Source organism: Zalophus californianus, chromosome 14 (assembly GCF_009762305.2).
Source record: "Zalophus californianus isolate mZalCal1 chromosome 14, mZalCal1.pri.v2, whole genome shotgun sequence".
In the NCBI taxonomy this organism is placed as follows: Eukaryota; Metazoa; Chordata; class Mammalia; order Carnivora; family Otariidae; genus Zalophus; species Zalophus californianus.
In genome coordinates, this window is record NC_045608.1 from 26,888,538 (window position 1) to 26,904,998 (window position 16,461).

At 39.9% G+C, this 16,461-nt stretch overlaps 2 protein-coding genes across 2 annotated transcripts in view; both read left to right on the forward strand.

Moving 5' to 3' along the window:
* MAPK1 (mitogen-activated protein kinase 1) overlaps nucleotides 1–16,461 on the forward strand; it is a 112,485-nt gene that overhangs the window by 37,048 nt on the left and 58,976 nt on the right. The gene's annotated exons all lie outside the window — the stretch shown is intronic.
* On the forward strand, nucleotides 11,577–12,042 carry LOC113912321 (60S ribosomal protein L22-like). Its single transcript, XM_035723876.1, has one exon. The coding sequence runs from the start codon at nucleotides 11,592–11,594 to the stop codon at nucleotides 11,976–11,978; it is 387 nt and encodes a 128-aa protein (XP_035579769.1). The 5' UTR covers nucleotides 11,577–11,591; the 3' UTR covers nucleotides 11,979–12,042.

Sequence of the window (16,461 nt, forward strand, 5' to 3'; positions counted from 1 at the left end):
GCTGGGACTCTGATAAAAATTGTTGTCTTCTAGGTGGCAATGGTATTGTTTGCATATGTACTGAATTTATGAAGTGAGTTCACAGATACTTATTCTTCCAAATAACCCTATACAGTATGTGAGAGGTAAGTAGTATTTACATTTTTCAAGGGAAGATACTGAGGTTCAGCAACGTTAAGAGACTTGACCAATGTTGCAAGTGTGGAGTTGTGGGGCACCTGGGTGGTCAGTCCTTAAGCCTCTGCCTTCGGCTCAGGTCATGATCCCCAGGGTCCTGGGATTGAGCCCTGCATCAGGCCCTTTGCTTGGTGGGAAGCCTGCTTCTCCCTCTCCCACTCCCCCTGCTTGTGTTCCCTCTCTCGCTGTATCTGCTCTCTCAAATAAATAAAGTCTTAAAAACAAAACAGGTGTGGAGTTGTGACAGTGCAAGATCTTGAATTCAGATTTCAGGACTTCCAAGACCAGCCTTTGTAACTTGACCCAAAATAAAGCTTGGATAGTTTTAAGGTTATTTCTTCAAATACATGCTGCTCTATCATGTTCAGTAGGTTTTCTGGAGTGAGTAAAGGCAGGAGTTTCAGCCGTGGTCCTGTAGATCATCAGTTACTTTGAATGTGCTGTGGGTCAGTATTGGGAGTTATCTGGGGGCAGCCACTCTCTGGCAGTATTTCCCTGCCTTGATCTTTGATTGTGTTTGGGCACAGATATATTTATGGCTCAAAAGTGAAAGTGAGGAGATAATACGGAGAGAAAAGGAACTGATTTCAGAAATGAGATTTCCACAGTAACTTGAGCAATGAAGAATTTGAGTAATTTCACAAAATTCATAATTCTGCTGACCGGTATCCTCCGGAATTCTTGTAGGTCTCTGAAGTCCTCAGGGGACCCTGTGTGTACACTCTTGGATTATTGAAACAAACTCAGGCCAGGACCTGAGGGATGGAGGACTAGATTGAGGACTTGGGAAGTCATCAGGAATCAAGGCAATGCTCTTGTCATTCTCTCTGGAACAGCAGGCCCTTTCTCTGTGGCTCTGTCTGCTTCATACGCCTCTCTCTGAAGAATGAATTGTGAGTATGCGTGGCCCGTCCCAGCATTCTCCACCCTCCAAAAAATACATTTTCTCAGAAGAAAAGCTACTTGGTCCAGCTCAGCCTTTGGGTGGTTTCTCCGTATGCTGGGTGTTACTTCGTCAGCCATGGCAATGGGGCAAATCTGCATAGGTGAGGGGAATGTGAGCTGCCTGGGTGCCCTAAAAGAGGTCTCGTAGAAAGTCAAAGAGTTCCAGGCTCCACTTCCCAGACATTTGTTCAGTCAGTAGGTGTGGAATAGAAACGGGGTGCCCACACTTTTAATCTACTTAGGTTTGGAAATTATTTTATTCTCATACATGTAAATAAATCAATATGTATTTGCATAAGGAAATAATGGAAGTATAAACAGAAAACTCAAAACGGTTTATGGGGTAGGAGTGGATAAAGACAGGGATGGGAACAAACAATTAGAAAACAAAACCCAGGGGGCACCTGGGTGGCTCAGTCATTAGTGTCTGCCTTCAGCTCAGGTCATGATCCCAGGGTCCTGGGATTGAGCCCCGCATCGGGCTCCCTGCTCTGCGGGAAACCTGCTTCTCCCTCTCCCACTCCCCCTGCTTGTGTTCCCTCTCTTCGCTGTGTCTCTCTGTCAAATAAATAAATAAATAATCTTAAAAAAAAGACAGAGAGAAAGGGAAGTATCTTATTCCTTCCTCATCTGTATCACCCTGCTCCCATTCTCTGCTTTGTCTCTTTCCCACTCACCCCCCTATAGGTAGCCTGTCTCTAGTTTCTGGTTTATCCTTATATTTCTTGTATAGATAAGCAGATACATGTATATTTCCTTATAACCCTTCTCTTATGTGAAGAATAACATAGTATAAATTCTTTTGTACTTACTTTTTTTTCTTTAACTTTGTATCTTGGAAACCATTCTATGATCAGTTCTTAGGGATCTTATTTTTATAGCTGCATAGTACTCCATTGTGTGGATGTACCATAATTTATTCAGCACCCCTCCAGTATATATGGGTATTTAGGTTATTTCCAGTATTTTGAAACTACAAATAATGCTTCCACAAATAACCTCTAACATCTGTATTTTCATATTGTCGGAGGTGTATCTCCAGGGTAGACTGTTAGGAGTGGGATTGCTGAATCAAAAGATAAGTATAGTACGTAATTCTGTGGGTATTGCCAAATTCCTCTCCAGAAGGTTGTAGGTCTCTGAAGTCCTCAGGGGACTTCAGAGTTGTACAGTTGGCATTCCCTTCAGCAACATAGAGTTAATTGCATACATTTTATAACTTGACATACATGTGAGAGATTATCAAATTTTGCCCAGGATATTCCTTTTCCTTGTCTGCCGCTTTTATCATGATGGGTTTTGCAAAAAAAAACAAAAAAAAAACAGAGATAAACTTTTTTTTTTAAAGATTTTATTTATTTATTTGAGAGAGAGAGAAAGAGAGCATGAGAGGGAAGAGGGTCAGAGGGAGAAGCAGACTCCCTGCTGAGCAGGGAGCCCGATGTGGGACTCGATCCCGGGACTCCAGGATCATGACCTGAGCCGAAGGCAGTCGCCTAACCAACTGAGCCACCCAGTCGCCCCAGAGACAAACTTTTAACTGCAGAAACTTTTTTAATGGAAAAAAGTAAATTAGTTTTCCAGAGCTGACTGGAGATTTTCTGACTGACATTTTAGTTATAATTATATGTTACATTTTTCTACTTTACCTACTTTAGTATCTGTTATATAACATCTCACCACCTGCTTAGTTGTGCAGGCAGCTCCTTTCAGTTTAGATAATAATACTGTATACTTCAAGCTTAAACATTTCCCCATCTTAGTCATTTTTTTCCCCCATCTTAGTCATTTTCCACATGTCTGAGGCAGGTGTTTGATATTTCTGACAGTGACAGTTCATAAGAGACTTGCATTTCTCGACTGAAAATTAATAAAGGCAAACCTTGCTAAAGTGGAGTTGGGAGGCTAGAGCCAGACAGTACCACTGGATGTTACAGTAAGAATTGTCAATTACAGATCCCAACTGAAGAGCTAGACAGGAAAGAATGTTTAGAGGCCCCAGCAGAGAAAGATACCTTGCATCTCCTATAAGAAATCAACTACCTCTGCAATTCAGCCAATGAGAAACCATCCTCATCCTGAACTTTTGCTTTTCTCAAATGGACTTTTGTTCAAAACAACCCTTCCAACTTCCTGCTCCATAAAATAAAGTTTCTCTCCTTTGTCTGATTTGCCTGTGGTCTTACTATAGTTTGTATGTCCCAAATTATAATTCTCTGTTATTCCTGAATAAACCCATTTTTGGTGGTGAATTGACTCACCATTTTATTTTTAAGGGTAGTAATTCCTTTATGTTTTAGTGATGGGGACAGTCTTCTGAGCTTCTCTTTCTTTGACTTGACTCATCAGGGTACAGCTTACAAAGGTGTGCAAGGGTCGCCCTCGTGAAGTAGGTCATCCTCCTGTAGACCATACCTCTGTTGTGCCTCCTTTCCCCTGTGCCCCTTGGCTTGAGATCTCTGGTTTTCCCTGTATATTAGTCTGGTCTGGCATTGGTTTGGATTCTCTCTGCTGACCTCTCTGACCAGATTCTCAACTTCTTATGATCTTTCCACTCCCATTTTACAAGAACCCACCTGTTTATTTGCCTGATCTTCTTGCACAGGGGTATGATAGATGCTAGAGACAATCACTTAATTGTCGTGATTGGCACCACTGAAAATCTCTGGATTCTAATTTCTGCAGGTTTTCAACATGATTTTTTTGCTTGTCTCCATTCAGGCCCCTTTCTCACCTCCCTTGTGTCTGGTTTGCCTTTCTATTTTCTGCCTTCAAGTCTACTCTCCCACCCCCACACCTCATTTTCAGCATATATTTGTTATTTCGGGGAGATGGATTTTGGCTCATCCCAAAGAACATCTAAATAGCCATAACCATCAAAACAGGTAGACCACTTTGGGAAGCAGAGCATTTTCTGTATCATAATCATGATCATTATTTTTCTTGTCTTCATCGTCTGCCTTTTTTTCAGTTGACCTGTCAAAATCTGGCTCAATTGTGGCCCTAATTTTGGTTCATCACCACTAAGAGGGCATGGCTAGTGGAGGACTGTTGGTCCTTGTTTGGTGTAGTGGCTGGGAACATGGGAGGTCAGCTCACCTGGGTTTGAGTTCCAGTTCTGTTAACTGTTGGTTAAGTAATTACACACAACCTACTTGACTCTTCCCATCTGCCTCAGTTCCATCATCCGTAAAACAGGGGTTACTTACCATAGGGTTGTGGTAAAGACAATATGTAAGGAATTTTTTAAAGCTCTTAGCACTGGGCCAAGTGCTCAGGACTATGGTCATTATGAGTAACGAGGTCCTTTTTCCTTTTCTTAGTCTACTTCAAGTCCAGAGGCACATGGAGCTGCCTGTGCTACCATTGAATGCTCATCATTGGAAGAGACTTGATGCTCTTGGTCTTTGTTGATGACTTCTAGCTATTATTATAGCTCAATACTAGTCATCTTGACCTGAACCATTACAAAATTCTTGCCTATGAAGGTAGGAGAGAATAACTGAGGAAGGAAATGTAATAATCAAAAAGTAATTGGCCCATTTGCTTCATCAACGTTTCTCTTTGTCATGACAAGTTCAGAGCACAGTGGAATTAAAAGATCACTTTTTTTTTTTTTTGAGTTCAACACAGGGCTTGAACTCACAACCCTGAGACAGACCAGACCTGAGCCAAGATCAAGAGTCGGACACTTAACTGAGCCACCCAGGCACCCCAAAGATCACTTCTAAATAGCACTGCTTTCAATTAGAGTATCTATTGCAAAGAATACTAACTCTGATTTTGTGTTACCCTAACATGCTTCAACTTAAACAAGATTTCTTGGTTGTGAATTTTTAGGATGATGATAGTCACGTTGGTACCTATTACATACAGTACCTTAGATCTGGTAGCCTAGACTCATTTTTCCTCTTCCTGAGAAGAGAAATGTTAGTTTTTCATACTCTTTTGGTAATTTGTGTACTTTTTTTTAAGATTTATTTATTTGAGAGAGAGAGAGAATCCTCAGACTCCCCACCGAGCATGGAGTCCAGCATGGGGCCTGATCCCAGGACCCTGAGATCATGACCTGAGCTGAAACCAAGAGTCAGACGCTTAACCACCTGAGCCACCTGGGCGCCCCGATAATTTGTATACTTCAATCCACCAAAAATTTGAGGAAACTTTACAGAATATAAGTCACTACAAATCTCCCATCTTTCTTTTTTTTTTTTTTAAGATTTTTATTTATTTGACAGAAACGGTGAGAGAGGGAACACAAGCAGGGGCAGAGAGAGAGGGAGAAGCAGGCCTCCCAGAGAGCAGGGAGCCCAATGCGGGGCTCGATCCCAGCACACTGGGATCATGACCTGAGCTGAAGGCAGACGCTAAACAACTGAGCTACCCAGGCACCCCCAAATCTCCCATCTTTCTATGTTTATTTCTATGCATACATGTGTATATACATCCACATTATTAGGTGTGGGTTTTTTTTTTTATTCTCTTGTATGCATATTAGTTTTTTCCACTTGCTATGTTTAGAAGAAGCCTGAACACGGAATAACAATCTTCTCTTTTTTGTAACTTGGCCAACACTCTCAGAGCAGACATGTAGGGCATAGCCAAGTTAGGACTAAAACTCAGACCTCCTGATTTGAAGTCTGGTGTTCTTTTCTAATGTTACTTCTTTTTTTGGATTCATGTGATAACTATAAAAAATATATAAATACATATTTAAATATAAGTGATACATATAATTAATAATATAATTAATAAGAATGACTTTACTTTTTTTTTTTGAAAGCTTGATATCTTTTAGGCTTTGCATCTGCTATTTCTGCAGTCTTCACAACCCTTAGCCTTTCCTCATTTTTGATCTAAACAAATGGTTGTTCAGAGATACATGTTAGGTAACTCAGTGATGTCTCAGGAAGGGATAGGGCCAGAATTGATAGTCTTTGGCTCTTGGCTCCTGTTTTGTTATTGAAGAGTGAAATACGCGTATATAGACAGGCAAACTTTTTTAAGCTCTGGGCTGTCCAGATAACCTTTTCTTGAGAGGTTGCATATGTGTTAATGACATCAGATCCTAAGCTGTGATACTATATTGGAATACTGATTTTTTTTAAGGGGGGGAGAGGGGGAAGGGCAGAGGGAGAGGGAAAGAGAGAATCTTAAACAGGCTCCACACCCAGCATGGAGCCTGACACCTCGATCTCACAACCCTGAAAGCATGACCAGAACCGAAATCAAGAGTCAGGTGCTTAACCAACTGAGCTACCCAGGTGCTCCTGGAGCCTTAAAATGATGATGGTTTTATAGCTGAAATGACTTTAGCTGTTTTTTGCTCACCTAATGGTTTGCACCCTCTTAAAAAAATCTTTGTACTGGCGTTCTTGATTAGTAAATTATGAGAGAATCAAGTTGAGGTAAGGAATACATTTTCTTTTAAAGCAGTCATTTGTATTATCTATCTTTTTATTTTTGGAACATTAATTTGGATCAGTCTAACTTACTTAGCATCTGAAGACAAGTTAATTTTTATCTGTGAAACGAAATGAAATACTGTAGTTTTGTTCAGATAATTGAAGTTCACCAAAATGGGTAGCTTGGAGAACAGCTTAATAGCTTTCTCTAAAAATAACCCATTCACAGTTGATAGGTAGCATTTTAGTTGCTTAACAACGTGTACAGTATATGGTGCTTGTGCATGATAAGATACCTACTTTATTTAGACAGACTTTATTATCCACAAATATTATTGAGCTTCTGCTAAGAAATGACTATAATGACGGGATTGAGGAGGATGAGAAAACCTGAACATACCAGAAATTTTATATTTATATTAAAGCCTCAGAAATGACTCTGGAAGGCTGGGCATTTATTCTAATGATCCTGCCATTGCCCAAAACCTTTTTGGAACATTTCCATTGGAATTGCCTTCAATATGAGCATATGAACCATGAAAGAAAACCAACCGTATAATTTTGTAGCACAGCTCAATTTTTTTAATCACCTTTGAGGTATAATTTATATATAGTAAAATGCACCTTCTCTACGTATACAGTTCATTGAATCTTGGCAAGTGAATTTACTTGTGTAGTCACCATAGGAAAGATAAAGAACATTACATAACCCTAGAAAGCATCCTTGAGCCCCTTTGCAGTCAGTCTTCACCTCAGGTAACTACAGATCAGCTTTCTATCACTGTGGCTCAGCTTGAGCTTTTCTGGAAGTTCATGTAAATGGAGTTTGAAAGTCTGTACTTTTGGGGCACCTGGGTGGCTCAGTCGGTTAAGCGTCTGGCTCCTGATTTCAGCTCAGGTAATGATCTCAGGATTGTGAGATCGAGCCCAGTGGGCTCTGTACTGGGCAAGGAGCCTGCTTGGGATTCTCTCTCCCTGCTCTTTCTGTCTCCTTCTCAAAAAAAAAAAAAAAAAGTCTACTCTTTTTGTGCCTGGCTTCTTTCACTTTACATGGTGTTCTTCAGATTCATCTTTGGTGAATATACCAGTGCTGTAGTTGTTTCCTTTTTTTGTTGCTGAGTACACTTTCATCATGTGGAGATGGATCAGTTTACCCTTTCCTTGTTTTGATGAACATTGAGTTGTTCCAAGTTTGTGGCTACTGTGCATAAAGCTCCTACAGACATTTGTATACAAGTCTGTGTGGACATATATTTGCATTTCTCTTGAGTAAAGGTTTAGCAGTGGAATTGCTGGATTGTATGATCAGTGTACATTTAACTTTTCAGAAACTGCTAAACTGTTTTCCATGGTGGTTGTAAAGTTGCACCTGCAGTATGTGAGAGTTCTAGCTTTTATACATCCTCATCGGCACTTGGTATGACCAGTCTTTTTTATCTTAGCGATTCTAATGGGTATGTGGTTTAATTTGCATTTTCCCCTATGATTCATCAGTCATTTTTTCATGTGTTTATTGTCACAAAAAATGTTTATTCTTTTATTTTTAATACTGGGTTGTTTGTCCTCTTGTTTTGAAGTTGTGAGAGTTCTTTATATATTCCAAATACCAAGTCCTGTGTGTTGCAAAGTTTCTTCTCCCATCTGCACAGCTTCTTTTTTTATTTTTTTTTATTTAAGATTTTATTTATTTGACAGAGACACAGCGAGAGAGGGAACACAAGCAGGGGGAGTGGGAGAGGGAGAAGCAGGCTTCCCACGGAGCAGGGAGCCCAATGCGGGGCTCGATCCCAGGACCCTGGGATCATGACCTGAGCCAAAGGCAGACGCTTAACGACTGAGCCACCCAGGCACCCCTGCACAGCTTCTTTTGGACCCCAGTGGTATTAACTGGCTTGCTTACCCATCTCGTTGGCCAGATCGTACTTGGCAACCTTTTCAGTCTTGCGAATTTCTTCTGTCTCCGTGCCATTGTTCTTGTACATTTGGGGGGCTTTACCATTCCCCTCAGAAAGTGTGGTGGTTTTTCCTTTTCTTTTTAAAATTATTTTCCTGGGGTGCCTGGGTGGCTCAGTTGTTAAGTGTCTGCCTTCGGCTCGGGTCTTGATCTCAGTGTACTGGGATCAAGTCCCGTGTCGGGCTCCCTGCTCCATGGGAAGCCTGCTTCTCCCTCTCCCACTCCCCCTGCTTCTCCCTCTGTCGCTGTCTCTCTCTCTCAAATGGATAAAATCTTTTTTAAAAAAATTATTTTCCTGACTTGGGAATGCTGCAGGTTCATAGTGCCCTTTGGCCTGGGATGCTAAATGTCCTGCAGTAGGTGGCACGGTTTTACACAGTAACTGACCTGCTTAAAGTGCCAGTGATAGGCTTGTTGCTTAGTCCAAGCTCCTCTTCTCTCTCACTGGTACCATTGGAGTGCTTCAAATGGTTTCTTTTTTTCCTTTTTCCTTTTTACAATTCATTCTGCGTATTACAGCTGGAGAGATTGTTTAAAAATATAAATTGGGCACTTTTAGTTCCAGATTAAAGTGGAAGAACACTTAAGTTAAATCTTAAATCCTTAGCAGAACTGCCAGGTTTCTCCGCCTCGTCCTGAACTGTACTGTCTGTGCTTAGTATGCTGCAGGCACAGTGGCCTTCTTTTGAGTCCACAAATACTCCAGCCTAACTGCTCTCTGCTTGTAGAGTACTTGCTTTCTCTGCCCTTCTTCAACTTGCCTAATTCCCATTCATCCTTCAGGTCTGTTTTAAATGCTGCTTCCTTAGAGAGGAAAAACCTTCTCTAAACCATTTAAACCAAGTTGTCTAGTTATCCATGACAACATTAATTATACCATTTGCATTTTTCCTTGGTATCTATCATAATTTATATAGTCATATAATATATATCCTATTATGTAAATATATATTAATGCAGTCTCTTTATAGTTCCCCCATATTGTATAAGGTTAGTGATAGAAGGGAGCTTTCTATTTTCACTGCTGTTTCCATAGCAGTCAATGCAGTGTGGATGGTTAATAGATATTTGATGAATAAATAAAATTAATTTTAACATTTGAATGTTAAACAAATGTTTTTAAGGTTATCCAGTGTGCCTCCTTCAAGATCCTAAACTGTCCTATCTTTCTCTCTCTCTCTTTTTTTAAGATTTTATTTATTTGAGAGAGCATAGGGGGGAGAGGGAGAAGCAGACTCCCCACTGAGTGGGGAGCCCAGTGCAATGCGGGGCTCGATTCCAGGACTCTGAGATCATGACCTGAACCGAAGGTGGAGGCTAACCTGAGCCACCCAGGTGCTCCTGTCCTATCTCTCTTGAATATAAATTTCTGTATTAGTTTTCTATCTTTGTCACTTCCAGTGAATCTGTAAATTGCCATAGTAACAAGACTTCTTAATCTTTTTGTGCTGTGGATCTTTTAGGGAGTCAGTGGAACAAACTATGTAAGATTTTATTTTAATTCCAGTATAGTTAACATGTGTTATATTAGTTTCAGATGTACAGTACAGTGATTCAACAGTTCTATCCATTACTCAGTGCTCATCATGATAAGTGTACTCTTAATCCTGATATATGTGCTTCTTTATTAATACCTTAAATAACAAGATCAAGCAGCAGGTCTAATAACTACTGTAATTTCAAAGTAGTGAAGAGTGTAAGTATTTCAAGAATTACAATTGTAGTCTTCTCACTGGTCTTCCTGTTTCTAGTTTTAGCCCCCTTCATCACTTTTATTTATTTATTTATTTATTTTTAGAATTTATTTATTTATTTGTCAGAGAGAGAGAGAGTGAGCACAAGCAGAGGGAGAGGCAGGCTCCCCACCAGGCAAGGAGCCCAATGTGGGACGCGATCCTAGGACCCTGGGATCATGACCTGAGCCGAAGGCAGACGCTCAACCTACTGAACCACCCAGGCATCCCCTTCATCACTTTTATACCATATTTCTGATAGTGTCACTCTGAAAGCCTGAGGATTCAATGAGAAGAAGAAAGTATAGATTTCTCAGCTTTCTCAGTCTGACATCACCTTTTGCTCTTTCCCTAGTTGGGTCCTAAACTCCAGCTATATGGAAGGACTCAGCACTTGTACTCAGCCTTCCATGCTTTAGCTCCTACAGCTCCTTCCTACAAGCCCTTCTCATATACCGCCTATTTTGAAATTCTGCCTGCTTTTTTAAAAAATATCACCTCTGAAAAAGATCCACAGATAGTAACACAGAGCAATGCCTGACATACAATAAGCACTCAATAAATTGTAGCAATTATTAAAAAAGAATTGTTCATAAACTTTTCATTATCACCACCACTTAGTTCCTAGTATAAGTAAACTATAAACATTTTGAATGATGTACATAAAGGAAACGAGGCAAAGCAATATATCAGTAAGTATAAGCAAGTATAATGTAAAGTGAGTGCATAAATGATTAATACTTAGAATATTGTTTTGATCTTGGTTTGAATGGTTATCAGTTTTACATCAGAGCACAAGAGCATAATGAAAAAATGATTTAGTAGATATTTCTTATCCTTTATATTTGGTCACCCAAAAACCCACCTTGAATCCTGATAGACATGGTAGACTTAGAGTACTAGCAGTCATTTAAAAAAAAAAAACAAAACTATGCTCCACGTCCAGCATGGAGCCCAACATGGGGCTTGATCTACAACCCTGAAATCAAGACCTAAGCTGAGATCAAGAATCAGATGCTCAACCGACCTAGCCACCCAGGCATGCCCAATCATTTTTTTATAAAACAAAGCCATCAAGTTCCTAAGAATTCTTTTTCCTCCACATTTTTAATGTGCTTTAATTACTGATCAGTACTTACTGCTTCAAATATAACATACACCAAAAACAGAAACCTTGAGGTGGGGCAAACAAGAGTTGAAAGCACTGTAGCAACAATGTTAACTGTTGTTGCTTTTTACATCATAGTAAATATGACTTAGAAAGGAGAGGAGATGTGATCAGAAGCCAGAGGTATGAAAAGTTGTCTGGAGCAGTTCAAAGCCTAGACAGCTTGTGTGAAGAATGCAGTTAGTGGGCTTTCTGCCTCCGCTGCCACCATGGCGCCCGTGAAAAAGCTTGTGGCGAAGGGGGGCAAAAAAAAGAAGCAAGTTCTGAAGTTTACCCTTGACTGCACCCACCCTATAGAAGATGGAATCATGGATGCTGCCAATTTTGAGCAGTTTCTTCAAGAGAGAATCAAAGTGAATGGAAAAGCTGGGAATCTCGGTGGAGGGGTTGTAACAATTGAAAGGAGCAAAAGCAAGATTACTGTAACTTCTGAGGTGCCTTTTTCCAAAAGGTATTTGAAATATCTCACCAAAAAATATTTGAAGAAGAATAATCTCTGTGACTGGTTGCGCGTAGTTGCTAACAGCAAAGAGAGTTACGAGTTGCGTTACTTCCAGATTTACCAAGACGAGGAAGAGGAGGAAGATGAGGATTAAAACTCATTTATCTGGAATATTTTGTATGAGTTCTTAAATAAAACTTGGGAACCAAAAAAAAAAAAAAAAATGCAGTTAGTGGTATTGGAAGTGTAGCTATAGGGATCAAGTTGGCTTACTGCTTGCTGAGCTTATATGGGCACTACTAGCACTGGAAAGTGGTAATAGTGTGGAGCACCCTACTTTCAGGCCCAAATGTACCTAGGAAAAAGCAGGTACATTCAAGATAGCAAGGGGGAGGGATACTAATGTTACAAGAAACAAAGAAATACTATCAGTGAAAGGAACTATACCACAAAGGTAAAGCCATCCAAATGAATAACATCTTAAGAATAAAATTTAGTTCCTAAACTCTTAAGAACCAAATAATTAGAAATCTGAAAATATTTTAAAGATTATTTTTTTATATGCAAGAGAGCGGGAAGGGCAGAGGGAAGAGGGAGAATCTCAAGCAGACACCTCCCTGAGCATGGAGGGGGCTCGATCCCAAAACTCTGCAAGAGTAGATGCTTGACTGACTGAGCCACCCAGGCGGCCCTGGAAATCTTGAGATTTTGAAATAATGCTTTTTTAAAGTATAAAAGGTACAGTTTTCATATGGCAATTTAGAGAAGGCTGTATTTTTTTTCTCCACTTGTTTTTCCCCACAGAGAAGACTGTTTCTGTCAGTCCTAGTTGGCAAACAGTAGATTTGAAATGGTTCTTCTGTTTCTCAGAGTCCAGAATATATAAAAGTATTCCTGTGTGTCTAAGTGGGAATCTGTAAATAATTGTTTCCTTTTATAGTCTAAGATACATATTTTAAGTATGCAGCTGCAACCACTCTGGGCTTTTACTTGGACATCAGAATACATTTTCACTCTCTGTTGTAATGACATTGTCTTTCCTCTTTTAGCAAGTGCCTATTGCTTAGTTTTAACCAGTGTTGAGAGAGAACTTGTGTTTCTTTTTTTCAGTACTTTTATAGAAATAAGTATTTACTTTCTCTCAGATTTTATACTCGTGAAGGTGTTAGATTCCAATTAAATGTATGGGAAGCCACTTGATCTTGTCCCACAGCTCACTGGTGCTGTTTTTTCCCCCATGCCCACTCTTTTTTCTCTTGGTATTACATTTTGACTAGTGTCTATTGTTGTGTCTGCTAAGTCACCAGGTTTTTTTTAGGGTGTAATCTGTTCCTAATTCCAACTCTTGATTTTTTTCATCTCTAGAAATTCAGTTTGAGTCTTTTAATACCTTCCATTTCTCTTTGTCATGCTCTACTTTATTTTTCTTGTTATATTTATAATTGTTTTAACATTCTTGTCTATTCTATCACCACTAATTTCTGGGTCTTTTTTTATTATTCGCTTTCTCATTATGGATGTATTTTCCAATTTTTTGAATATTGGTAAGTTTTGATTAGATGTAAGACATTGTGGATATTACTGAGTGCTAGATTTTTTTTGGTATTACTTTAAATATTTTGGGGCTTTTTCTCTGGGATGCAACTAAGGTACAGTTCAATTCTTTCAAAACTTCTAAGCATATTTTTGGGCCTGTGTGGCTTCTTCCCCAGCCTTGGAATTTCATCATGCATGTGCTTCTGATCATTACTCAGCTGAAGACTCGAAGGGAATCCATCTGCTGATCTCCTCAACCTTCTCTGAGGTTCTCTCCTGTTCTAGACTCTGCCTGGCAAATTCTTACTTGACTTTTCCAAGTTTGAATTCTGTCCTAGACTCAGCCAGGCTCCAGTGGGCTTCTCTTCTATGCATTGCAGTCTGGAAACTCCAGGCAGTAAGCTGCCCTGTGTTGGCCATTGTTGGATGTCCAAAAACTTATTTCACATACATACTGTCTGGATTTTTTTCATTGTTTAAGGTTCGAGAGTAAATCAGCCTGTGTTCCTTTGTCATGGCTAGAAGCAAAAGCCTGTGAAGGTATTTAGAACTTTAGGAACTCATTTAAATCTCAGGTTATTGCCTTATTTTAAGCTGTCTTGTTTTATATAACCTGCACTTTATTGGTTATTTTTTTCTCCCAATGGAGTAGACAGAAATGGTGAGACAAAAGACAATTTAAATTATGTCTTAAATCACTCATGATGCCATCATCTTAGCTTGTTTCATAAATTGCCTCCTCTAGATAATATTTTTAAGCTTCAGTCTTTGATTTTTTTAAAGATTTTATTTATTTATTTGACAGAGAGAGACACAGCGAGAGAGGGAACACAAGCAGGGGGAGTGGGAGAGGGAGAAGCAGGTTTCCTGCTGAGCAGGAAGCCCGATGCGGGGCTCGATCCCAGGACTCTGGAACATGACCTGAGCCAAAGGCAGACGCTTAACGACTGAGCCACCTAGGCGCCCCTCAGTCTTTGATTTTATTTTGAATCTTACCTCTAGTTAATACAGTATTCAAACTCAGTTTAATAGCTGCACAATGACCTGTTAATATTCCATAATGTATTAATCCTTATGTTTGGCAATACAGGCTTTGTTCTTTTAGGTGGTGCTGCAGTATATATCTTCCATTTATTGTCCCTATTCTTTTTTTTTTTTTTTTTTAAGACTTTACTTATTTAACAGAGAGAAAGAGAGCACAAGCAGGGGGAGAGGGAGAAGCAGGCAGGGAGCCGGATGTGAGGCCTGATCCCAGGACCCTGGGATCATGACCCGAGCTGAAGGCAGCCGCTTAACCGACTGAGCCACCCAGCTACCCTATCATCCCTGTTCTTAAGGATGCTCAAAGGGAGAAAGACAGGTGGAATGTTTTATTTATTTCAATTTGCAATGAATAGGCTATGTTAGGTATTTATTAGTAAATGTTTATCAAATGATTGAGGTGGAATTTAACTTACAGGGTTCAATTAGGGTAGGTAGGGGTGCCTAGATGGCTGAGTAAGTGTCTGCCTTTGGCTCAGGTCATGATCTCAGGGTCCTGGGATCGAGCCCCACAGCAGGCTTCCTGCTCAGTGGGAAATCTGCTTCTTTCTCTCCCTCTGCCCCTCCCCACTGTTCATTCTATCTCTCTCTCAAATAAATCTTTTTTTAAAAAAAGTTCAGTTAAGTAAAGTTTTCAGTTACCTTTTTAGGAATATTTTAATTCTGTCAAACATTCACTTATAGGAGGTTAAAATATGTACTTATGAATTACTTATTAAATTTAGCCCATATTATCTACATGCTAATCACTTTATTAGCTTTGGAGTTATCATTTAGTGGAATACCTTTTTCAGATAAACTTTGTTTTTTTTTTACTTTTTCAAATAAATTATTTTATTGAATTATACTTGATAAACTTTTATGGTGGAATAAATTTAGGTTTGCAGAGAAGTTGCAAATAGAGGGTTCCCATGTGCCCCCACCCATTTTGTTTCTCCTGATGTTGACATCTTACATTTCTGTAGGAAGCTTATCAAAACTAAGAAACCAACATTAGTATGTTCTAGCTAAACTCCAGACTTTATTCAGATTTCACTTTTCTGCTCTGTTCTCAAGATACCACATGCATTTAGTTGTCATGTTGACTTCATCTCCTCTGATCTGGGACTGTTTCTCACACTTTCTTTTCCTGACCTTGATGGTTTTAAGGAGTACTGCTCAAGTATTTTCTAGAATGTCCCTCAATTTGGGTTTATCTGATGTTGTCATTATTATACTGGGGTTACAGGTGTTAGGAAAGAATATCACAGAGGTGAAATGCCCTTGTTTGACAATATTCACGTGTTACCACTAAGGGTATGAACTGTTATCACTTGGTGTAGGTGGTATCTGTCGGATTTCTCCACTGTAAAGTTACTGTTTCTCCCATACCAAATTCTGTTCTACTCTTCTACCTCCAGCCTCAACCCCAGCATGTCCCCCCATACCCCACACTCCATTGCCCCAGGTTCCTTCAGGCCTCTGTACCTTTGCACATGCTTTGCTTGAAAAGCACTCTCTCTCATCCGCCTGGCTAGCTCTAGGGGGCCTTTTCCTTTCACCCCACCTGGTCCCCCAGCCTCCGACCATCCACTGCTTTCATAACACCCTGTGCCTCTCAGTTGTTCACCTGGATTTGCTAGTTGTTCTCCTCCTCCTTGCCTTCTTTAAAAAACAGTCAGCTGTACTTTTCCCACTGCTGTCGCCATTCCCCTCCATTTACTTACTTTACACCCACATTACCACACATCATCTCATTGCAGATTCAGTAACTGCTTTGCAGTTTTTACCTTTCTTAGTCTCTCCTGTTTGGAACTCTTTCCTTCCTTCCTTAGCTTCTGAAACACCACCCTCTCCTGGTTCTTGTCTGTGGTTTAGCATGTGGTTTTGGAGTTGGACAACAAGGGTTCTCATTCCATTATTACTTACACTACTTTCTCTCTTTAGCCAGTTCCTCTTCACTGTTCTGAATTCTATCCTCAGACCTCTTTTCACGACATCTCTCTCCTCAGTAGTGCTGCCCAGTTGGCTTTTTTTTTTTTAAATTGATTGATTTGAGAGAGAGTATGCATGTGTGCACG

Bases quoted from the DNA above. Each gene is read 5' to 3' on its own strand.
- LOC113912321 (XM_035723876.1), top strand. From the start codon at position 11,592: ATGGCGCCCGTGAAAAAGCTTGTGGCGAAGGGGGGCAAAAAAAAGAAG.